Source organism: Euwallacea similis, chromosome 7 (genome assembly GCF_039881205.1).
Source record: "Euwallacea similis isolate ESF13 chromosome 7, ESF131.1, whole genome shotgun sequence".
In the NCBI taxonomy this organism is placed as follows: Eukaryota; Metazoa; Arthropoda; class Insecta; order Coleoptera; family Curculionidae; genus Euwallacea; species Euwallacea similis.
In genome coordinates, this window is record NC_089615.1 from 4,215,608 (window position 1) to 4,238,875 (window position 23,268).

The following is a 23,268-nucleotide window of genomic DNA, read 5'->3' on the forward strand; positions in this document are numbered from 1 at the left end:
TAGCAGTAGAGAACTCAGCAATATTACATCGCTACCATTTTCAATGACATACTGTGTGATGGGATAATTTTTTAATTACAACTAAAACTTAGAATGACTACTGTTAAATTTGACAAAAAGATACTTTGCGAAAGGAGCAAGTTCAAGATTTAAGAGCCAAAAATCTACACAATGGTTAAATACTTAAAAAAAGCATCCTAATTAAGAAAATCAAACAGAAATAATACGGTCAATTAAATATTAAACATAAAGTAATCCCATAATCCCCCTTTCCCCCATAACGTATTAGTTGCTCTTCGATCTTGACCTACTCTTGCTCCTGGAACGTCCCTTCGAGGGCTCTCTTGACTTTGACCGGTCTCGTGACACCGACCGGGACCGATGACCATTTTCTTTGGACTTAGAGCGGGACCTGTCTTCCCTAGATTTCGAACGGGCATCGCGATCGTCTTCTTTAGATTTCGATCTATCATCTCGTCCGTTGGTCTTTGATCGAGACCTTGATCGATCTTCACGTACCCTCTTAGCATCTCTAGAACCTGACCGAGATCTGGACCGTTTCGCTGAGCGGCTGCGGGATCTGGAAGTTTTGTTGTCCTTGCTCTTAGATCTGGACCTGCTTTTTGACTTGCTGCCACTGCGAGATCTGCGAGCCGATCTAGATCTAGATCGACTTCTTGAGCTGGAATCTCTCCTCCTGCGTCCGCCCTTGTCCTCTACAACCTTGATGCGTCTTCCGTTTAATTCGGTGTCGTCTAATTTCTCTACGGCGTTTTTCATGTCGCTGCGGCTGGCGAATTCGACCACTCCTTCGTTCTTGCGATCGCGATGCGCATCGGCATAGGTAACTTCTCCTGCTTGACGCATGTAGTCTTTCAAATCTTGCCAGGACACTCTGCTAGACAAGTTTTCGACTATGACTCTGTGAGCGGTACGTGTAGGCGGACCATAGCGATCTCGACCAGCTCCTCTATCTCTATCTCTCCCGCGGCTTCCGCTACTACCTGACTCGCCCCATCTATCTCTGCCCCTAGGCGTTCCACGTGCTCTTTCTACTGTCACTCTCTCCCCTAGAATCCGCTTTCCATTCAATTCGTATACGGCATCGTCGGCATCACGATAGTCGTCGAATTCCACAAAGCCATACCCGGATTTTATGGTAACTTCACGCATGCGTCCATAGCCACGGAAGAAGCGTTCCAAATCTCTTTCGTTAGTACCATAGGGGAGACCTCCAATATATACTCTAGACCCCACCATTATTCAAAACGAAAATTGCTGGAATCTACTAAATTTTCTAATATTCAATTTCGCACAGATAGAGCCCGTGGCCTGGCAGAGTCTTTATCGAGCTAATCCAGCTGTGTTTTGAAGGTATTTGGAGCATATACTGTATATCTTTCAAAGATACTCGGGCTGTACCGGCGGCTACTAGCGTCCCTGCAATTCTCCTCACCTGGAAATTAATAAAACAATTGTTAATGAAACTTATCTTTAAAACACTACAATATGAATGAATGTATGTTTGATCAGGAGCCAATAGAGTGTGGCAATAGACCAAATACTTCATGGTCATGGAAATTGTGACGTCACAGATTTTCATTTAAGATTAAAAAAATGAAGTAATGAAAATGGGTAATTAAAGCCAATAACAGCGCACACGCTCGCCTTGTTTCCCCAAATAATATTATGTGAAACATATTCAGTGCGGTAAAAATTTCATTTAAATGCCCATCGATATGCAATGAAGGACAACATTTCTTTTTAAGACGTTAAATTCAACAAGGAATTTAAAAAAGAACTTTCGATTAAATTTATGTTTACAGTTATTTGACTATCAAATTTTAATAAAAATTAACTAAGAAAATGTTTTAAAACAATTTCTTTTCACAATAAAGCTCATGGTAGCTGCCAACAAGTGAACATTTTTTATTTTCTTTGCAAACGTACCAGAAACTTATTTAGGACTATTAGTGATAACAAAAAATGTTCCCTGTTTTGAGCACAGTTCGAAAACGAAACGACTCAAATCAGTTTCAATAGTGCTATTTACATTTGGAAAGCCCTAAATCTCCTATATACAGTACTATTTTAGAAACCCGCCTGTATTGTATTCTCTTTTAAATAATGTTGTTTTAGAGATTTCATGGGTTAGGTTAGTTCGGTTTTATATTGTTGGGTTTATAGGTTAAAACTTATTATGCCAAGTATGCATTTTTGGGATAATTTAATATATATGTATCTAGACAATTTTTGCCCATTTCACGAGATATATTAAAATTGACTCGCTGGCTCACGAAAAACCTGATTTTCATCTCATTGACTTGAATGTATTTTTGCCTGTATCTTTGCACACATGTAGTTGTCAGGAAAAAATCACTAAATCTGCATTCCTATAAGGTTGACCAGGATTTTGCAAATAATCCAGTATGAAAATAAATTATTTTTAAGCAGGCACACTAAACAGTTAGGCAGGTAAATACAAATTTACTTACTACATTTAGGCGTGTTTCAGTAAAGTTTTAATAATAGAACAGTTTAATGCGTATTTTTGTTGAAATTGTTGGGAACATTGTTTTTCTAACTCTTCAATTTCTTTTTAATAGACTCTCAAAATAAAAACATTTACTGAAATAGGCCTCATCACAACTGTTATGGCCATATTTATAGATAAGACATGAAAATGACCACATTCCATTCAAGAACTTTTAATATTTTCTTCAGTATTAACCAGTTAGCTAGGCGTAAGTACAAATAAAATAATATAATATAGAAATTGCAACTTTTTCTTGAAAACTGAGATTGTGCTCACATTCGGCTGAATTACTTACAAATATGTCCGTCCTACAATCTTTATGTAATCCATCTAAATATGGGGAGACAACCTGGGCTAATGACAATCATATTTTCTTGATAGCTCTTCCTTCTAATTGCAGCATTGTTGTTTTCTGCAGTCGCACAAGCGGATAATGCAATGGGTTGGTCCAATTAGGATCATATCTGTTCTCCAAACTTCAGTCTGCAAGAATTATTTCTCAAACATTTCCTCTAGTTCTTCATTGGCTGGGTTACTCTTAAACTTCAGTCAAGAAGACGGGGTGCACAAGTTTCATATCAAGATGAGTTCAAAAGTTGTGAAGTTCAGTTTGTGTTCATATCTGAACATTTCTTTTCTTCTGTTCCAAGTAATTCCTAGTTTTTCATGATTAGATGACTTCTCAATATCTACGAGTCTATGAGTGGAAGGATATGTATGTTGCGCCGTATACTGAAGTATGTAGTGGAAGTGATCAATAACAAGCACCTGATGTTGACAAATAATGCAAAATGGTAGACACCTTCCAACATATAATGCTCTCAAGTTTACTTTCTGGGTTTAGCGTTGTAATACCAAAAACCAATATACAATAATTCCATTTCATTGGTTTTCACATTTAGAGTGTCAGATTGTAGATGGATTACATAAAAATCTTGCATATTCAAAACATATTTATTTTACACATTTGTGCAAAACGTCGACCCAGCAGAATCATACCTGAATTTGCTTAAAGATCAAAACCTGGGTAGTCAGAACAGAATGGCTAGTGGGAGCTAATCAAAGACCTAGGCGGCTGACTGGATTGGCCATAGTTCGTCACGGTAATGGCTTCGTCTTTAAAAAGAGGTTTCATAGGCTGTAAAATGTTTTAGGTATTTTTCCATTTGGGTATGGTTGTTACTAACGAAAAAAATTGAAAAGGAAAATTTTTTGTAAGGGCTGTTTTCCTATTTTTATTCGTTGATAGAAAAATCTGTTATTTAACAGTTGCTTCCCAAATTATTTTAAGAATTTAGAAAAACTCAAAATTGTTTTGTACTGGGTGGCACACTAATAATGATTATTAGTAGTAGGTATCACAAAAACCACTAGTGATGGTCTGACCAAGGAAATGTCTTAATATGCAATAAAAAAAAGGAATTAAGGGACAGAGATCGAGAGTAATAATTTAAAATGAAACTAAGAAAATCCAGAACATTTTCAGGAATCATGTGGGTTAATTCACATGCTATGGAATTTTGGGACAAACCTACATACTCTTACTGAAACTCAAGTTTCGTCCAGTAGCAGCTGGCAGTAGAAGTAAAGGAAGAGGTTTGAAAATTATTTCTCAAATGTAATTGTGAAATAAACATTTCATTATCAATGTACCCCTAATGATTTTTTTATATGCCATCAATTTTAAAATTAATATGCCACCTGATACATTTCAATAGCACTCATGTTCGCCTTTTAAGATCAACAGCATTGATTATAGTGATGAATCATTTGATAATGCCAATCAAATATTCTCGCTGAAGGGGCTCATATATATCCTATAATGTGTCCACATCTCGCATCTATCCTTGATTCATGTTTCTGTTGGAACTTTTAAAGTGTCTGTCCAAACTATTATCTACTGGGGTAGATCATCTCATTGTTAATAAGTCTATGGATAGCATGTACTTCCAGGTCAATTGTACAATTGGTTGTCTACAGAGCTGTCTTGCTTCTGATAAAGCATTTTGCACTTCCTCTCTCTAATCAGTTAGGCCGCAGAGCTTCATGTAATTTTGGGCAGTCTCTGCACTTCATGTAGACCAGTTTCTCACAAAGAAGAAACAAGAACAAATGATTCAACACTATAATAAATATTTTTAGTTATTGCCCGAATTCTCTTGGTGTCAAGGTTTTTTGATTTTGTCAACATAAATGTGCCTTTATAGTTTTAGAGCATTTTCACACTGGGTAATATACAGGCTATCTCCAATTTTATCTCACAGCATTTATCTCAAAACTGCTTAGACAAAATATGAGTTTAAATGTAAAAGTACAGAGGTAAAGTGAACAATTTTAAATATAAAGGATGGCTCAAAAAAGGTTTATTTAACAAAAAGATTTTTTATTCAGAATTTGAAGATATCTAGTGAATGACTGGCGAAAGCCCCCATATGATATACATGTCGCTGTTTTTGTGTGCTGTCAAGAGTTATGTGATTATTAATATTGTAACTCAATAGAAAAATAGCATTAAATAAAAGAACTTTTTATAAGAGACATCAAATTTAGCATTCTGATTTGCACCAAAAATTAAGAAGGGAGTATAAAAGCCATTTTGCCCAGCCATACATGAGTAGCATATATATTTGCATATTATTAGTTCAGGTTAGCTTATAAGTAAAAACTCCTATGAACCAATTCAGGAAATGAAGTTAGAGCCCTATCCATATAGTGCCCCATAAATGGCATTTTTCAAATATCTTTGATACTATCTAGTCTGTATGGATAAACTATGAGAATGTTTGAAAATTTGTGATACAGAAATGACATTCTAAGGACAAGTCTGCTTTTTAGAAAGTTAGTTCAAAATCCAATATGGAATAATTTGCAAAATCACTATTATGTAATATATCTTTTGTAATCAACCTAAAGAATTGTCTCTTAAAATATATGTTTACTATTCCTGGATAGCTTATATATTTCATTTTTTTAATTATACTTTCTTATCCTTTAGATCTACTTGTAATGGCGTATCTATGCAACAAGACTAAATAAATTATTGCAATATTGATTGCCATGTGGAAACTCATATAAATAACTTCTGAGTTTCTGAAATTGACACAGATACCCAGCTCAGTGGAACATATTACATATCTCCAATAGCTTTATTACTACCACACCTTTGTTGCATCACATTCATATATTTTTAAAATGGCTGCTTGGTATTGTTTTCTGTATATTACCCTATGTGAAACACTGTCCAATTGTATACCTTAATTTTAAACTCAACTTGGGGTTTAATTCTTAGATTTAACATAGACTTCACTGTTTATTTTGTCAAAATCTCTAGTTTACCTACAGGCAAAATTTAAGATAAAGATATGCAACTGAACCTCAGGATAATTCATTTCATAAATTTGAAATAAGTCAGATAAATAAAAATGAAATTTGACAAACCATTGTGTGATAAGGAAAATGATTCTCATTTATATTTATTTTAGACTATTGAAACTGATAAATGAAATATCAAGTAAAGCTCTTATCTTTACTTATATGAATTGCAACTAAACATACTGATGAGGATGATGGGAAATGGGGCCAATTAAAACTCAATTAAATAGAAATCCAAAGAAAGGCACATTCATGGTGAAATGTGTAATATCCAAGAGAACTGAATGAATACCCCAAAACGTATTGAAATAAAAAATGAAAGGGAAGAAACTAAAAACGCAATAAATTCAAGTGTCGTTTTTATACCAATATCGGTTAAGAAAGGCCTCGAATTGGGTCCAGCCAAGTCAGCCCGCGGGTAGAGCCCCTTTTGCGGCATAAAGCCAGGTCGAGCCCCCTTTTATGCGGCAGAGAAGTGGTCTCGAGCCCCTTTTTTGCAATGTGGCCGAAACGGCGAGCGGCCTCTGGCTGGTCCTCGGTAGCCATTTTGTAAGCGTGTGCGGCTTGGACGCCAGCTAGAGAATCGGTCATGTTTATCAATGCATATTTTTGGCCTTATATCTTGAAAATGGTACTCGCGTGACAATCTAAATATCCCATTTATACTTACGGCAAGACTTGGACAAAAACTTCGATGTTTACGGCAAAATCTCGAAAACTTTCACTACAAAAGCGTGAAAACGTGGACGACCTGCTTAACACGCACACCGGACCGAATAGCGCAAATAAAAGAAAGGCAGACTGAGAGAGCGTCATGGAAGATGAACAGGATTAATGACATTTGACTGTTGGGACACTAAATAGGGACTTTCAAAGACACATTACTGTACTACCGAACATTGATGGTATTAGTTTCCTAAAAATGTAGGAAAACAGTATTGAAAGATGTGTTTTAATTTACTGTTAGCATTTTCGGACTACTACTTTTTATTCGATGATCTATGATGTTAAAAATTAAATTTTGATTGACCGCATTTGAATCTTAGACCTGTAATTTTGGATCGAAGATCGACAAATAAGTCGAATACAGTCTCCCCTTTTCAACTCTGTTTTCTTTATAATTTTCAATTTCTATAAGGCCTTTTGAATTATCCAGTGACGCCTTCACGAATAAATCAAATCTTTTCTTACTTGAGTATTTAAAACTCCACATGCAATTGACTCTCATGATTAAATGGGCTGATAAAGCAAGCGCACTTTCGTACTTGGAAGTGCTAAGTCACTGTCCAAACATCGATATCGATTGGTTATAGATATCGATTGTGAATTGATATTCGTCCTTTGCTCAGTAACAGTACGAAGAATGATTACACATAGATTTTTTTATTTCCCATTATTTTGAGGATTTTACCTCTGTTGATATTCACTTCGTTTCATTAAGTTAGGAAGTGTCTCTGCTAATAAATTGTATAGGAAGTACTGATGGAGCGGACAGACAACGAAACCCATTTAGTGGCAATCTTTAAAAAACTTAATGTTGGGATAGTTTACTATGCCAACATTACCATACTAGCACACACTTTAATAGACTTACCTGTTTATAAAGAAATCCTTTTCCTTTAAAGTAGACATCTAAAATTAAATGAGAATCGGTCAAACTGTTAACTGCAGCACACTCAGGCCAACTGTATTTGGGGGAAACACCTACATCTTCTTTCTTCCTTTCAACTATGTCAATACTAAAAATTTCCCTTCTCGTCAGTTTATAATCATCATGCGTTGTGCCCGTGAAGGTCCGAAAGTCATGGTAACCCTCAAACTGTTTTGCAGCCAGTCTCATTAGGTCGACATTAAAATTATTGGTGCTATACAAAAGGAATCACCATTACAATCCAAGACTAAGTAGCTTATTTTGTAGTACAAATCAGAGCATACCAAAAGAAGTGCGCTCTGTTGACCTCTTCAATAGGTGCAAAATGACCAAATGGGGCACTCTTCTCTAAGTCGCATTTCCCAACAATTATTCTGTATAGATAAGTTCTTGAAATTGCGTTTGTTCTTGAGTGAAAATTGGGTGGTACAATTTTTGAGTTTAATATTCTTATAGGAACTTCTTGCTTGTAAAAGAATTTGTTTAAGCCCCACATGATGGTTACAGCATCCAAAATATTGTTGTTGGGTCGGTACAGGTCAAAGTGGCATGTGGTGTTTAAAGCGTGGACTCCAGCATCAGTTCTAAATAAAATAAATATCTTAACATTGCTTTAGTGTCGTTTCAAAAGTATATATGATTATTTTATAGTAATCCAGCATGACAGCCCTTTCAGCTGAACCAGAATTGGTATGTACTTGAATTATAATGTTCCATAAGAATATCAATGCTGTCTAATTAATTTTATTTGTGATACTTGGGGACAGCAATACTATTTTTATGGGATAGTCCAGGTTTCAGCTTGGTTCAGCTGAACTGATTTACATAGAACTGGATCTATGACTCATACAGCCTTAAAGATGCCCAGACTTTTTTGAGTTAGGACTAGTATAAACTACAGGTGAGTAAGATTCATATTGTTTTGTGGATGTGGAAGCAATGTGAATGGTTTTGTAATTAAAAGTGCCTTATTAAAATACTAACGTTTTATTTAGGGGAAAGAAATCAATTATTATAAAAGTTAGAAAAGGATGTTTCTGTAAAAAATTTCCTATTATCAGTGCATAGAAGAGTGGGGCGGTTGACAATAAGTTAACTGCTAGGTTGTTGTAAAAACTTATTTTCTTAAAAAATAACTTCAATCCATAGTAGTTCCAAGATGTCATAGTTCATCCCAAAGAGAAAAATTCTCTTCTCAATCATTTATGACTTATTTAAAAAAAAAGACAACTTTATATTACAAATGGAAAATTGAGTGCATTGAAATGAATTATTGAAATTTCCTTAACATCATTGTAAACGATTGAAAAGGTGTTCTAATAATGTAGCAATTATATTTATGTAACTAATATAATAACTGAACAACAAAGACTTGAAAATCAAAGCTCAAAAACAAGTCAATGAAATATTTTCAAACACTGCACTAAACTCACCTCCAAAACATTGAGAGTGCTCTATTCATTTTTCTCTATTCCCTTTAGTTACTGAGATAAAATAATTTGAAATTGAAAATCTTTTAATGCTATTAATCAAATTCTACAATTACCTGCTAGCCATAATAACAACAGTATCTTGAATGGGATGTATGTATTTGAGCCCCATTTCAAGTGCTCCCTGTACCGTCGAAGGATCAGGGGCTCTTGGAAACGTTCCTTTAACTTGGCGTTGAGAGCCTCTGTAGAAAGATTTGATTTGCAATGAGATGCGTTTTAAATGAATTAATGATGAAATTTCTCTTACCTGAATGGTGTCCCTATATATGCCATATGCAATAAATATCTTGTATTAAGAGACATCCCTCACACTGCTACCAAAAAGATGCAAAAATTAAAGAATTTTTAGAGCGCGTGTAAAAACATTAAAAAATAAAAATTAATAATGTGAGGTTATGTAGTAACTACAAAGCAGTAAATGCCAATGAAGAAAAAGAAAAAAGTATGATTAAGACGGATATTATTTTTTAATTATCTCTTAAATATAAAAACAATGAAAAGTAATAGTCAACCATTTATTGTACACAAAGCTTTAGAGTCCATATTAATGTCTTCTACACTGCATGGTTATGGCACATTCAGCTCTCTTCTGATAGTAACTGAATGTCACTAACAAGAACTTCTTCAGCATCTCGATTAGTTGAATCAATAACTTTATTATTATAATCTGACTTTTCCTTCAACCAACTGCCAGATTTTTCCACCTCAGCAGTAATTACAATGAACAGTTCTTTGTCTTGGCATTCTAGCTCTTGTTGTAAAAACCTTATCAGATCACTTTCCTGAAAACAGGGACTCATGCTTCATACTAAAAATGGCACATCCTTACTATTCCAATAGGCAAAGGCCGGTCAAGCTTGGAATCTAAATTATAAAATTGGCCATTGAGCTTTTTTAATGCTATCCAGTGTCTTCTTTTGAGAATTGTTAGAAAACTGAATTTGTAATCTGAAGGAATGTTTAATATAAGGCCTATAATGTTATTTAGATTTAAACAATTTGGGTCTCTGAAAAAATCATGTAACTCAACATGAGTCATTGTAACCTACAGAGATTGCTTACTTTCTCTTATCAAACCAGACCATTTCACACCCTCTAGACTGTAAAGCACTAATAATGACATTTACATCATAGTTTCCAAGGCCTAACATTGACTTGTGGGGGTTGATCCAGTGTTCAGGACTTAAATTGTAGCAAATAGTATCTAACTCACATTTCAAGAAGGCGTTTTTGTTTTGAAAGAGGTTGTTCAAGGCATGAAGGGCACACAATTCTCGAACTTGCTTCTCATGGTATATTGACATTGTTTCTGGGTTATTGGAGCACATTTTTAGGCTAGAGAACTTGAATTTTTTTAACAAATTTAGTAGAAAATGTCGACTGGTTGTAGAATGGTATTTTTGTCATTTTATAGCAAATTCTGCCTTTGTAAATTAACATTAAACTATTAAACACAATTTACAAAATAATTTTTTTTCAGTCATTTTGTTTTAGTTTATGTAGGTTGGTTTGGTCTTTATCAGCTGATTTTTGCGCAATCGGATAGGTTGGCTGTCATCGGAGATTAATTTGATTGGTTGAAAATCAGGTAGTGGGAATCAATTCGATCTTGATTATCGTTTCGTAGCGACGAAAAGCCATCCAAGCCCAGAAAAAAACCTAACCCAATTTTTTTGTTTATATTTTCGTCAAGTGTTTCCCAGATCTCTGATGATTCAAAATCACTTGAAGACATTAACTAAACTAATAAATAAACTTATCACATGTACCTTTCCGTACTATCTATTGCTGGGTAGTATCTCCTTCCAAACAGCGTGAATAGAGCCTACGATGTATTCTAAAGAAATAGAGACTCTGAGCACGAATTTTCCTGATCCAGAGCACAAGAAAATCGCCTTCTACATAGGTTTATTGTTAGCTATAAGTTCTTCAATTTTCATCGGTTCTAGCTTTATTATAAAGAAACTGTCCCTTAAAAGGTTAAATAAAGTGGGTGGGATACGGGCAGGTGCAGGTGGTTTTGGCTATCTGAAAGATTGGATGTGGTGGGTTGGGTTCTTGACAAGTAAGTTACATTAGAAAACTACAAATTCAAGAGTGTGCTGGTTAATTACCAAAACGGTCATGTTTAAACATTGAAATCAGACATAGGGGTCAGAAAGTAACATTTAGGTAATTAACTGTTTCTTGTAGTGGGTGTAGGAGAACTTGCCAACTTTGGAGCATATGCATTTGCTCCAGCTTCACTTGTCACCCCACTAGGAGCTCTGAGCGTACTTGTATCTGCAGTACTAGCTTCAAAGTTTCTTAATGAAATTTTAAGTTTTAATGCAAAAGTAAGTTAACAATATATAGGACACCATAGTGTATTATATAACACTTATTAATGTCCACTTAGATGGGTTGCCTACTTTGTATATTGGGCTCTATAGTAATAGTGATACATGCCCCTCACGAGGAGGAATTTGATTCTATTGATGAGCTGCTGTCTAAAGTCATGGAACCAGATTTCCTTTACTACTTATTTATTGTTTCTGTTATTGTGATTTCCATAGTATTCTTCCTGGGCCCTCGATATGGCAGCAGATATGTAACTGTTTATGTGGCACTTTGCTCAGCTATGGGCAGCTTGACTGTTATGTCATGTAAGGCCTTGGGACTTTCAATAAGAGCTGCTGCTACAGGTATATTTTTTTGGTCAATTATTAAAAAAAAACAAATAATTTAATTTCAAGGCGATCTCCCTTATAAGAAGCTCTGGATAGTTTTCCTCTTGTTATTCATAGTAGTTCTCTTTATCTGCCTTCAAATGAACTACCTGAACAAGGCATTGGACATTTTTGACACAAGTTTAGTAACTCCAGTTTACTACGTCATGTTCACTACAATGGTGATAGTTGTATCAGCAATTTTGTTCAAAGAATGGGCTCATATGGAGTGGACAAGCATCTTAGGGGTTTTGTGTGGGTTTGGAATTACAATCGTCGCGATATTTTTGCTTAGTGGGAATCATAAAGAAATTCATGTGTCTATAGCAAGAAACAGTCGGGAGTTTAGGGAATATGGAAGTAGTCGATTTCCAAGAACAGTGTGACGAATAGTGAATTGGTTTGCGGGATGAAATGAGCCTGATTTTTGTACATAAACTTACATTTTTATCAATATATTGTATTTAAAGAATATCAAGGAATTTGTGTTAGTGATGATAACATTTAATGTATAACATTTTCGACATGTGCTTGATCGAAAAATAATTTTCCGGTGTTATTTACAACGTAGAAGTGCATTATTCATTGTCATGGCTAACTCAATCAATTTAATGTTACTTCCGATTTAGCCAAAAATAATCTTTACTTTCGAATTTTAAATTGGACTTTTGGTTTGGGGCTACAAATTTAACATTTCATTCTACCATGTGACTCCAATAAAATATAATTAAACAACACCTTCCATTAGGGTCTATTGCGTCCAAAATATAGTACTTTGGTAGGTAACTTGGATGGAGAAATATGAAGAGAGCAAATAGAGCTATCTACTTGATTTTATTATCACTTATCATTATAAGGTAAGTAATTACTTAGGTAAGTAGTTGTTAATTTAAATATTAAATCAGTCTTGGTTTCAAAATAATGCAGGCAGGTCATTTTTTTAGAAAACCAATGGCTTCGTAATGAGTCATGGATAATCGCAGATTACTATACATATTGTTCTTCAACAATTGATCTTTTTTTAATACAGCAAAGAGGGTGAGACACATCATTACCTTTTTCCGGCTGTTTTAATACAAAATTTCCGACCAACATTTCATTTTAGTTCTGCCATATTTCATATTACGTTACTAATGATCCTTATCATTCTAACTTTAGTTACATTTTACACCACTAAACTGGCCATGAGAGAACAATAATTACTATAGTTAAATGTAGGCGGAAATGAGACAGGTTGGCGAAAATAGATAAAACTTATTTCTATCACTATTTAGATTTAGGCATATTATTTTTAACCTTAAGCATAAAATCTGTTTACACTTATTATCTATTTGTATAAAAGAATACTTACTTTAAAGCTTCGTAAGTAAAATAAGCGTTCAAGAGTATTTTAATATACATATACAGATAAGTATTAAGTTGAAAAAATCGTTTCATATTATTCCCACTCTCAGCTCTTGCTTTCTAAATTAATGGAGTTTTAGCTGAACATTACAGGACCTTTCTAGACCAATTTAACACCTCCATGTGGTACCTCAGGATTTTTCCCCAAAGCTTTAATCCACAGTTATGACAATAATTGGGCAAATTCTGAAATTGACACACATTAAGAAACATTGTAGCATTTTTTTAAATTATCGCCACACCATTGTAGTTAATCTTTCCATCCCTATCAGTGTCAGCAGTGTCCATGACATGCGTAAGCTGGTCTTCACTAATCTCCTCTCCGATCATCTCCATCGCTATTCTCAGTTCGTCCTTTGTAATATACCCGTCATTGTCCATATCGAACACCTGGAAGGCAGCCAAAAGGTCGAGTTCTTCATCTTCACTTGGAGGGTTTAGGTGACATAAATCCTGGATCTGTTTCACGAATTTTAGGAAGTCGTTTTCGTCTATTAGCTCCTTGCCTGTGTGAACAACAAATTCAATATCAGCACGTAGCAAATAAGTAATTAGTTTTATAATATCGTGTGGGAAATGGTGTAGCTTCCAAACCTAGTTTGACCTGCAGAAAAGTCCATGCACACGAATAGATTAAACAGAAAAATCTTAAAAATGGAGTGTGCGAAATCTCCCCTTTTATCACCAGCCATGTCGGAAATGCAGCTGAGTAATGTAGATAAGTGAACGTGACATTTTTGTATGTATTAGTGCCTGTGACGTCACTTTCCTGTCAGAGATGTGTTATGCGCCGGTGCTCGTATAAGACATTTGAGGTCATGGAGACGTCATTTTCACCGTCATGGATTAGTTTTTTTTTCGTTATAACTATTAAAGCAGCTATTCTAAAACGTTAAATTCTTTACGCGATTTTAAAAATGAATTGCCTATTTCGCAATTCGGTTTGATTTAGCAGCAGCAGTTGGACTATACCATGAATGTAGATGTTATTAGTATAGCTAAGTCTCCTCTATTGTTATTGCTGTTGATATGACGGTCTGTGATTCATACCTAGTACCTACCAGCATGACTAGCACACAATATCAACTCCTGAACCTTATCTTCTTTGATTTCAATGCCTAGATTGTTCAGCATAATCTTGAATTCCCTGGTGGTGACTTTTCCGTCCTGATTCCGGTCCAGTAGATCGAACGCTGTTCGTAAGTCTAAAAATAAAAGAAGTGTTTGATTTTGCTGTATTAATAAATAGAGCTTGTTTGTGTAAAGAGCCAATATCAACATACTACATTCATATTATTTTATTTATAGCAGCAGTTAAAATATGCAAAAATTGTTGTTTGAGCGCCAAATAATCATCGACTTGTTGATAATGTTATTTTAGAGACAGTAATTATCAGATTAGGTTGGGATTAACTGAAGCGAAAAAAAAATTGGCCTGTTTGGCACGCTCTATGAAACAAGCTTTTGATTCACGGCCAGGATTGAATAATGTAATAGCTACGCTGTTTGCTAATTGGGCAAAAACACCAGACTAGATGTTAATGCATTTTTTATACATAACGGTAGTTGTTTACATGGTACGAATAGCGGAATAGTGACTAAGACAATAGATATTGGCGTGTCTGAGGAACAAGTGCCGCTTACCTCTTAGCTCTTTTTCCGAAAACTCCTTTTTTATGGAAGAACTCTGGAAATAAAAAACATAAAATTGATTAAAAAAACAATATGTAAAAATTAATTGACATGATAAATATTCTAGTTTACTTGCTTTAAGGATTTAAAATAATTTACATTGAACTTGAGACTTATTTTAGGTGCAATCTGCATGTTTTTAACGATCAGAAGGACATTTACGTCTGTGCCAATCGTGCCTTTGCCAATTTAATAGTCACTTAATTGCCACAGATTTACGTTCGGCCAAAAATAAAATATTACATTCATTAATGAAGTAGATGATTCCAGATTTAGAAACTGGTTTTTGAAACTACGGATTTTTTCTATCTTCTTTTCATTCATTTAGCTTCTATCGTATTTTAATTCCTTATATGGTTTGAAAGGAATATTTTATATGTATATACATAATAACTAACCTGAACTAACCTGAATAGATTAGAGAAAGAAACAAGAATTGTATTAAAGACTAAAGAATTAGTTAGAGTAAGGGATTAAAGAATTTTCCTTAAACATTTTCTGTTTCTTTTTTTAATTAGTTCTTTACATGTGTGAGACGATATTATAATTTCGTTTTACCAATTTGAAGTTTCGATTGTTTTTGAGTTACAATGAAAAATATTTAGTATTTTGCCGTAAATTATTTTGAAATATGATTAAATGTGTTTATTTTTAAACCAGAAATTGCGCTTCTCCAAAATATTCGACGATTATATATCTTGTAGGAGTGTCATAAACTAGCGAAAATATTGGCCTAGACATTAGGAATGTCCGTCATTTGGGACGCTCCTACGTGGATTTTTTCCTAAAAAAATTCATACGCACACCTGATGTTGTGGACTTCAATATATTTTCCAAAATTTATAATGTAAAACTTTATGTACCATTGAATTTAATCAAATTTAGGGCACAATTTTACTATAAACATATATGTAGAGCGTGTCAAAGATATATGAGTTTGGCATGAAGCCTATAAGAAAATAATTGCAAGAGGATGAAGGAAGTTGAACTTAATTTAAAATATGCCATTCCCCACCAGAAAATTCAATCATTAATAAAATATAGAACAAAAATAAACACCAAAAAGTCAAATCCTACATGCCATTAGCCCTGCGAGTAATCAAAGAACGTGACCAACTCCTGTTAACCAGGAGCATCGTAATTTAAATTTTATAGTAATAAATCAAAAGTATAAACACAATAGCGATTTAGTTGTACAATAAAGACAAAACAAACGATACAAATGACTATAATCATACATGACACGTTTGCCACCTACAGCTTATTTTGAATTATTAGCTTGAAAATAGAACGAAGGCGCCAAAAAGAAAACCAGGACTTTGCTGGTTGAAACAAGTATTTTTTGGATTTTGAAAATAATGAAAATAAGTTCACAATTTAAAATAAAAAAGAGATTAAATGGGGAAAACCTCAAGTGAAAAAAACTCGTCGTTTAACATTAAAATTTTCGAAGTATCGTGGAAATCCTTTCAAACGGAGTACGCCACTGATATACATCAATATTGAAATCTCATATTTATTGTTTTAAAAATTTTTAAAAATTCAAGGGGCGTACCGCGGAGGGTTAAAAAGATAAAAACACCATCAAGAAAATCATACGATTTTAGCATTCAATAATAGAAGCTTTGAAAAACCCAGAACGCCAGTGATTTTTATTGGTAATGATAGTTTATAAATCCTTTCTTATCAACACTTTTATGGCAAAATCAAAGTCGTATCGAGAAGGGAATTAATAAAATCGAATTTTGCTTGACACAAATCTCTACTGTATTTTACAGAGTACGCCTTTGATTTTCAGAAATATAGAAAAACAAAAATTTCTAGTTTTGTAAATCGATTTGATAATCGTTATATATATGTATGTGTACTTAGATATTTGGTTTATCCTGTATAAATGAGAGTTACTTTCAAAAATTCGTTACTCAAAATAAGGTCCGAGGGTTCTTCTAAAAAAAAAATTTTTAAAAAACGAATTTTAAATTAATTTATTTTAACCTTTTTGAGTTCACCGATTTAGAAATTTGAAAGATTTACCGATTTTCATTTTTCCTTAAAAATTTATAGACCCTTGATTATAGTCAGTTATTCCAGAGGTTTTAGTAAATGTTTCAGAAAGGATGTAAATTTTTTCATAAAAAAAAATTATTTATTGCTGGATAATTTAGTAATTTTATATTTAATAATATTATTTTGTGGTAGAAAGCATCGACTTACCCGCCGTCTTCCCAACCTGGGCACTGACATGGCCACCAAAAGTCTTGCTGATTTTTCAGCGTGCCCCAGACGATGTCTCACTTCACGAGATCGCGCGTTTCACTAGGAATTTTATGATAAATCGCAGCAATTGTTCATACGAGCTTGAATCAGATGTTTACACACTCGACGACAAGGCTTGAAGATAACTTCGTGTATCAGTGCCAATTTTGATTCGGTTTGGATCTAGTTAGCATTCTCTCATAGATGCCGGGTCAACCTGGAGTATACCACCTGAAAATGTGTTTATTTTTTATTTGGATTTTTCCATGCCTATCGAGTGGGATCAGGCTTAACGGTGCAAAAGTCCGTTTTGGACCTTCGAGTGGCTTAGATGGGAAACATGGAAAAATTCGTCGTTGTTTTCGTAGGTGTATGCCTTTTTGGGAAAGGAATAATTGGGCTTTTATGGTCACTCCATGTGACATCGGGTTGGAAATTGTTGATTTTAGCCGGTAGATTTTGGAATTTGTATCTTCTATGGTTTCGACTGTTGGAAAAAAGAAACTACAAATTTGAGCGGTCTCGACTGATAAAATGGACTGTCCAGAATATCAGCAAATTTCAAACAGCAATTGTTGGTCTTTTTCGGAAAGTTACTTTGGACACTTTAAGGCAAAAAATACGTTGTCAGTGTTTTGAATGGAGTTATTTCCATTCCAAAAGAGAGAATTTATAATTGAACATTTGAAATATTTATTAAAAGGAACAGGACTGTAATGTTTTGAGAGATCAGAGGCGAAGAAAGCGGTTGAAATTACCTGATGTAAACTTGATAAAACGAATTGAATTCCTCAAAAAATTTTTGCCAAAGGAAGGAATGTTTCACAACTGATTTAAGTTGATTTATTTAAATTCCGAATATTCCTAATTACGCTTCAGTATCTTAAGCAAATTACCTTAAAAACCCACTCCATTTTCCAAGAATTCTCGAGATAAAAACGTGAATAATTCTCACTTGATTTGAATGGATTTATTCCGATCCAGATTTTCCAAATTTAATTCCAATAACCGAACTAAAGATCTTAAACAATCGATTAAAAGGCCTTATTTTAATTCCAAAAGAACGTTTCATTACCAATCATCTGAAATATTCATCAAAGGCCTTTGGACATGCCGAGAAATGATGCCTATTGATGAATTTTGTTTATTCTTTAAATGTATGAAGCATATGATATTTGCTTATAATCTCGAACTGATAATTTTATCGTAATTTATTGTTTAATATGGAAGGATTTATTGTAATATCCAAAAACATTCAATCACTTGTCGTAGGGTTAGGTACTCAGTCGGTATCTATTATTCTGAAAATTCATCATAGGTTTATGTGTGAAGCAGTGGCGTTGCCAATCAGATATAGCTTAGAAAATTCAATTTTAAGGCAGCTTATATAGAGAGAAATTTAAAAAAAGTTGTATCGATAAAACTAGGAACTGCATAGCAATGGATTTAGGTTTGGATAATCTATTGGGTACACCAACACTGAAGTTCGTTTTCGTTTCCAGTTAGTCAGTTTTTGGCCGATCTAAAACGAATTTTAAACTCGTTTTAGAAAAAAATTGTAAAAATACTGCCAATCTAAAACGAGCTCTTTCTCTAGTTTCGTTCTAGAACAGTGGCGTCCCAATCAGACAAAACTGGAAAAATTCAGTAAGACAGTTTAGAACGGAAGGATTTTAATATTTTTTTAGATTCGAACATGGTTTGCACGACAATGAATTGAGAAAAATTTCATTTCGCTTTAGCGAAAACAGAAAGCAATCTTATTATGTTTTATCCAGCTGGGGTTTGCACGTCCATGAGTTTGGGTATGCATAGAGACCAGAGAGCACCAATGTATATCAACCGGACCAGGCTCAATAAGCTTGAGAGTCGATAATCTATTGATTATTTTATACAGGATGTAACATATCATCATGATGAGATATTTTAGGGGAGATAGTTCTCTGTAAAATAATAAAAACATGCTGATAGACCCGTAGTTAAAATCGCAGCATATTTGGTATGCAGGGAGGCACATTTTCAAGAGTTTTTATATTTTTTTATTATTTAGATTTATTTTCATTTTAAGGAATTTGATTAAATGTAAATTGCTTTAGATAGTTGATAATTGATTGGATTGATTTTTTTTTTTTACTTCCTTTATATTTTTAATTTACAACGATAGATATTTTTGCAAATGTTAAGAAAACGGTGAAAGATACGAACATAGTGCAAAGGACCAAAAAAAATTGAAAAAGGAACTTAAGTTTAGTGTTAAAATTCATACAGGGTGTTCAAAAAAATGTATATAACGCATAAAATAGTACATGACTCAAAAAAACATAACATTGTGTATAGGGCTACCAACGATTTTGATATTTTGTCGTAAAGGTTCTTAAAGATAATAAGTGTACGAAATTTTAAACATTTAATTCAAAGCATACGGGAGAAAAATGCAAAATATCAGGCAAAATGTGAAACTATGCCACCCTGTACATTGAAAATGGTGCGTTTTTGACTATGGATTTATTAGTATTTTTTTATTATTTTATAGAATATTATCATCTTCTGAAAAATCTCCATGATGATATGTTATGCCGTGTATAAGTTGTAAAATTCACCTTCGGTTAGTATGCAAAACGGAGGAGTTGTAAATGAGATGGACTTTCCAAAATCCACTGCAACGGCAGTTGCAATTGGGGCATTTTAAAAAATTAAAAAAATGTGGAACAAATCGAGGCGAACCATTCATCACGCGATTATGGATAATATACCGTTTATTTCGTGTAGGTAACTAATTCGTCCCCGTTTTTGCTTTGAAAGAGTGGTGTTGTTACTTAGAAGAACTTCCCAAAATCTGTTTTTCTGATAGTTGAAATGAACGCATTCTTTTTCTAATAGCAATGGACATTTTTGCCTATCAAAACGAACCAATTAGTGTAATGTTCTCAGCAGTACAATTTACGAAATTTATGTATATTTATGACTCAAATGTAATATTGCATCTTTCCGAAAAAACGCAATTCCGGTAATTAAATATCGTTCATGTCGATCGATGTCGAAACTCATTAATCAAAAATACTTATAAGTAATAATTGATAGCTTCGTATTGGCTTTAATATAAAACAGCTTTTAGGAAGTAAGAACTGCATTACTATGTACATATTTTAATCTTTTAAAGTTTTAAAATAGGATTTAATTTAGTTTTTTTTTAAATATTTTAAACTGCACACTAAATTATGAATTAAGTGATAAATTACTTTAAATAGGATTTTCATAAAAATTAGCTTATATTTAACTTGATAGCCAGCCAGTTCAGTAATAGAATTAAATTATTGCCAATAGATAAGATATCGACGAAATTACAATATTAGTTTTAAGCGCTTGGTGTAAAGAGTGCTGTAAGAAATACAGTTCTATGTTGCTTTTTCTAACCTTTCCTATTCATTCTAGTCTAACCAGTTGCTGCTAGAGTCTGAACGAAACAAAGGTATATTACACCGGGAGCTAAGGAAAAATTTAATTAGTAATAAAATGTTTTCTCTGACAAGATTTATGGTACAGCTTCCCAATAATTTTTATTTCGTTTTAAGCTCCAGATGCCAGATGTTGATGATAATCAGTTGTGATCCTCCTACACATCCAAAACTCCATGATCTGCAGTCTTATACACTTGAGATACCACCTGAACGAGGAATATATGACACATCACTTTATGGTGTGAATTTATGCATTCACCTTATATATTTTGATCCACTACGTCGATGTTTTAACTGTTTCAGCGCTTTTCAGTGTTGAATAAATGGTAAAATCCAATTACTTACCTCGAAAATAAATAGTGCACTAAAATGAACTAATCCCAATTTGGTGTAACAGACACTTAAAATACTCGGAAATTCATGAACCAAGTGCCGATTTCTCGTAAATGAAATTGCACAAGATCCGGCTAGGTTGAGTTGAAAGACAAGGAACCGAATCGAGTGACAAAATTATCTTTTGATAAGGTTTGTGATTATAAATTTACGAGTAAACAGTGGGATTTTATGAGCTTGTTGTTTTTTCAGGGTTTCGCTAATAATATATTTGCGGGGCTTTAAAATAGTCTAAATGTCTCTGTTTTACAACCCGTCTGTTATTTCTTTAATAATAGGAGTGATGTGTTGCTATATCGAGCAATTTTCGGTATCGAGTAAATGTTGCACTTTTTATTATCTCTCACATTAATTTATCATCGTCAAGAGTTTGAGATTATTCCGATACATGAAATCGAGACATGCAATAGGTATTATCTTATAGCAGTTTACCTGGTTGCTATAATCGGCAGAAAAATATTGTAAATTGCATAGGTAGAATGGAAAATCAGGAAATGAGGAATGAATTAGTAGAAAATGTTGGAATAAGCAAAAGTGGCATATTAATTAACACGCTTTTGTTGTTAGCGCAGATTTTATGGGCTTTTGGAATAGTTCATACTTACTGTAGGATTAATCAGTATTTTTACCAATTATTGGATAGTAGGTAGTAGCAAATTCTTAGCAGAAAAATCAACTGTTACCAACACCGTGCAGTTTTACATTGCCCCCCTCCCCTTGAAAACTTTGTTATAAATTACAATTTTTTTCAAATTCAAAGGCGGCATTAAATACGACAAAAAATTCCATCTTTTGACATTTGATGATTTTTTTAAATGTTGTTTACGTCACCTGTTGCGCAAAGTGATCGATATTTTTAAATTGAAACATGGATCAAGTAGTACCTCAAATTAAAGCTCTTTGAAAATTATATTTAATGATGTATTGCGATTGAAAATCTATCGATTAATTTTTGAAAAAAACAGCCATAAATCTGGCATTAAATGCAATATAAACTAAGTTAAATAGTACATAAATAATGAAAAAAGTTGTTTGTTGATACGAAATTGGTTTGTTTTTTTATTTTGTGCACAAGTTTGTATTGCATTTAATACCAAATTTATGGCTGTTTTTTCAAAAATTAATCGATAGATTTTCAATCGCAATACACCATTGAATGTAATTTCAAAAGATCTTTAATTTGGAGTGTCACTTGACTTATGTTTCAATTTGGAAAAGTAGGTGATTTTGCGCTACAGGTAACATAGGCATTTTAAAAAATAAAGAAATTTCGAAAGATTGAGTTTTTTGTCCTATTTAATGCTGTTTTTGAGGTAATAAAAAAAATAATTTGTGAAAAAGTGAAGGGGGGGGAGGTTTGCAATTTAAAACCGGACGTATACTAAATACTCTTAATTTTTTTTACCTCGAGAACATCTGCAATTAATAAGGATTCTTACGCTTTTAGTTTCCCTTAATTTTACTTAAAAACTCAAGTCAATGTTGGAAGACTTAGGAACAGTTTTGTAGGTTCATGTAAAACAATCTGAAAGTTTACTTGAGAAATCAGACTACTAAGAATTCGTGAGTTTCATTGAAGACCTTTTCAGCTTAAACTTCACCTACCAAACTGCCCGTTACTGAAGTTTTCAAATTTGATTTTACCTATTTAACTAAATTGTAATTTGATCACGGTTGTATGTATCATGACAGTATATGTATATTAGAAAGGAAGGGTAAAAGGGGCGATCTCTGAGAAGAACCCTTGTCACGAGAAAAAGGGAAGGAAAGTGTCGTCAAGTTGTCTATTTTGAAATAGGTTTTGCCTATATGAAGTAAGTATTTTGGCTTTTGAAGTTTATATATTTTATTTACTGAAATTACTATTAATGTAGTTTCTACAATTTCCTTCAGGTCTATTTTTTAACTTGTTTTCTGCGGTCCCTGTTAGGTCACCGTTATATGCTATTTCGCGTACACCACCAGAAGGGCAAGATATTATTTAAGTCAATATTGAATATCTTACTACCCCTAAAGGTTTATTTTGTGAAAAAACATCCAGAAATTCTAAATATTATGAAGAGAAACTCGGTAGCAAGTTAAATGTAATAATCGACTTTGTTCAAAAAAGAGCTTTTTAAGGTTTTGCTACGTGAATAAGTTTAATTTTTAATTTTATATCGATTTCCCTTGGAATAATGAGACTTGCCAAGCCACAAAGAAAGCCTTTGTCAATAAGTTCATCGTCAAGAAATCCTAAATCATAAGTTCTTTCACCTATTTGTAAAAAGGTTACGCACTGTAACGAATAGGTAAGACGTTAGTT

At 33.5% G+C, this 23,268-nt stretch overlaps 5 protein-coding genes across 10 annotated transcripts; 1 reads left to right on the plus strand and 4 right to left on the minus strand.

Moving 5' to 3' along the window:
* Nucleotide 1: 1 nt before the first annotated feature.
* B52 (serine and arginine rich splicing factor B52) lies at nucleotides 2-6,722 on the minus strand. 5 transcript variants are annotated; one of them, XM_066391557.1, is made up of 4 exons: nucleotides 6,579-6,722; nucleotides 6,275-6,483; nucleotides 3,536-3,652; nucleotides 2-1,456 (listed from the first exon to the last, which is right to left on the minus strand). In XM_066391557.1, exon 4 carries the CDS (start codon nucleotides 1,258-1,260, stop codon nucleotides 286-288), a length of 975 nt encoding a protein of 324 aa, XP_066247654.1. In that variant the 5' UTR covers nucleotides 1,261-1,456; nucleotides 3,536-3,652; nucleotides 6,275-6,483; nucleotides 6,579-6,722; the 3' UTR covers nucleotides 2-285. The 5 variants fall into 5 exon arrangements, with proteins under 5 accessions (XP_066247654.1, XP_066247653.1, XP_066247656.1 ...); XM_066391556.1 differs by having other exon boundaries at nucleotides 3,536-3,674; XM_066391559.1 differs by lacking the exon at nucleotides 6,275-6,483 and having other exon boundaries at nucleotides 3,536-3,674; nucleotides 6,579-6,704.
* A 695-nt stretch (nucleotides 6,723-7,417) lies between these two features.
* Nucleotides 7,418-9,473, minus strand: LOC136409842 (tRNA pseudouridine synthase A). Its single transcript, XM_066391651.1, has 5 exons — nucleotides 9,300-9,473; nucleotides 9,106-9,234; nucleotides 7,844-8,143; nucleotides 7,503-7,773; nucleotides 7,418-7,438 (listed from the first exon to the last, which is right to left on the minus strand). The coding sequence occupies exons 1-5, from the start codon at nucleotides 9,353-9,355 to the stop codon at nucleotides 7,418-7,420; spliced, it is 777 nt and encodes a 258-aa protein (XP_066247748.1). The 5' UTR covers nucleotides 9,356-9,473.
* Nucleotides 9,474-9,495: 22 nt separating this feature from the next.
* LOC136409785 (josephin-2-like) lies at nucleotides 9,496-10,528 on the minus strand. Its single transcript, XM_066391569.1, has 3 exons — nucleotides 10,115-10,528; nucleotides 9,882-10,059; nucleotides 9,496-9,834 (listed from the first exon to the last, which is right to left on the minus strand). Exons 1-3 carry the CDS (start codon nucleotides 10,378-10,380, stop codon nucleotides 9,631-9,633), a joined length of 648 nt encoding a protein of 215 aa, XP_066247666.1. The 5' UTR covers nucleotides 10,381-10,528; the 3' UTR covers nucleotides 9,496-9,630.
* Nucleotides 10,529-10,835: 307 nt separating this feature from the next.
* On the plus strand, nucleotides 10,836-12,300 carry spict (magnesium transporter spict). The gene is made up of 4 exons (XM_066391551.1): nucleotides 10,836-11,117; nucleotides 11,246-11,388; nucleotides 11,451-11,736; nucleotides 11,788-12,300. Exons 1-4 carry the CDS (start codon nucleotides 10,883-10,885, stop codon nucleotides 12,144-12,146), a joined length of 1,023 nt encoding a protein of 340 aa, XP_066247648.1. The 5' UTR covers nucleotides 10,836-10,882; the 3' UTR covers nucleotides 12,147-12,300.
* A 141-nt stretch (nucleotides 12,301-12,441) lies between these two features.
* LOC136409789 (calcium-binding protein E63-1-like) lies at nucleotides 12,442-21,146 on the minus strand. 2 transcript variants are annotated; one of them, XM_066391572.1, is made up of 6 exons: nucleotides 20,916-21,146; nucleotides 17,071-17,343; nucleotides 14,809-14,851; nucleotides 14,226-14,369; nucleotides 13,407-13,670; nucleotides 12,442-13,350 (listed from the first exon to the last, which is right to left on the minus strand). In XM_066391572.1, exons 2-6 carry the CDS (start codon nucleotides 17,098-17,100, stop codon nucleotides 13,328-13,330), a joined length of 504 nt encoding a protein of 167 aa, XP_066247669.1. In that variant the 5' UTR covers nucleotides 17,101-17,343; nucleotides 20,916-21,146; the 3' UTR covers nucleotides 12,442-13,327. The 2 variants fall into 2 exon arrangements, with proteins under 2 accessions (XP_066247669.1, XP_066247670.1); XM_066391573.1 differs by lacking the exon at nucleotides 20,916-21,146 and having other exon boundaries at nucleotides 17,071-17,441.
* Nucleotides 21,147-23,268: the final 2,122 nt, after the last annotated feature.

Coding starts and splice junctions, on each gene's coding strand:
- LOC136409789 (XM_066391572.1), bottom strand. CDS start 17,100: ATGTCAGTGCCCAGGTTGGGAAGACGGCGG. Junction 14,852..17,070: donor CCAGGTTGGGAAGACGGCGG/GTAAGTCGATGC, acceptor TTTTATTTCCAG/AGTTCTTCCATAAAAAAGGA. Junction 13,351..13,406: donor TGGAAAGATTAACTACAATG/GTGTGGCGATAA, acceptor TGTCAATTTCAG/AATTTGCCCAATTATTGTCA.
- LOC136409785 (XM_066391569.1), bottom strand. CDS start 10,380: ATGTGCTCCAATAACCCAGAAACAATGTCAATATACCATGAGAAGCAA. Junction 10,060..10,114: donor GTCTGGTTTGATAAGAGAAA/GTAAGCAATCTC, acceptor TGATTTTTTCAG/AGACCCAAATTGTTTAAATC. Junction 9,835..9,881: donor GGCCTTTGCCTATTGGAATA/GTAAGGATGTGC, acceptor CCCTGTTTTCAG/GAAAGTGATCTGATAAGGTT.
- B52 (XM_066391557.1), bottom strand. CDS start 1,260: ATGGTGGGGTCTAGAGTATATATTGGAGGTCTCCCCTATGGTACTAAC.
- LOC136409842 (XM_066391651.1), bottom strand. CDS start 9,355: ATGTCTCTTAATACAAGATATTTATTGCATATGGCATATATAGGGACA. Junction 9,235..9,299: donor TATATAGGGACACCATTCAG/GTAAGAGAAATT, acceptor ATCTTTCTACAG/AGGCTCTCAACGCCAAGTTA. Junction 8,144..9,105: donor GTTGTTATTATGGCTAGCAG/GTAATTGTAGAA, acceptor TATTTTATTTAG/AACTGATGCTGGAGTCCACG.
- spict (XM_066391551.1), top strand. CDS start 10,883: ATGTATTCTAAAGAAATAGAGACTCTGAGCACGAATTTTCCTGATCCA. Junction 11,118..11,245: donor GTGGGTTGGGTTCTTGACAA/GTAAGTTACATT, acceptor TGTTTCTTGTAG/TGGGTGTAGGAGAACTTGCC. Junction 11,737..11,787: donor AATAAGAGCTGCTGCTACAG/GTATATTTTTTT, acceptor TTTAATTTCAAG/GCGATCTCCCTTATAAGAAG.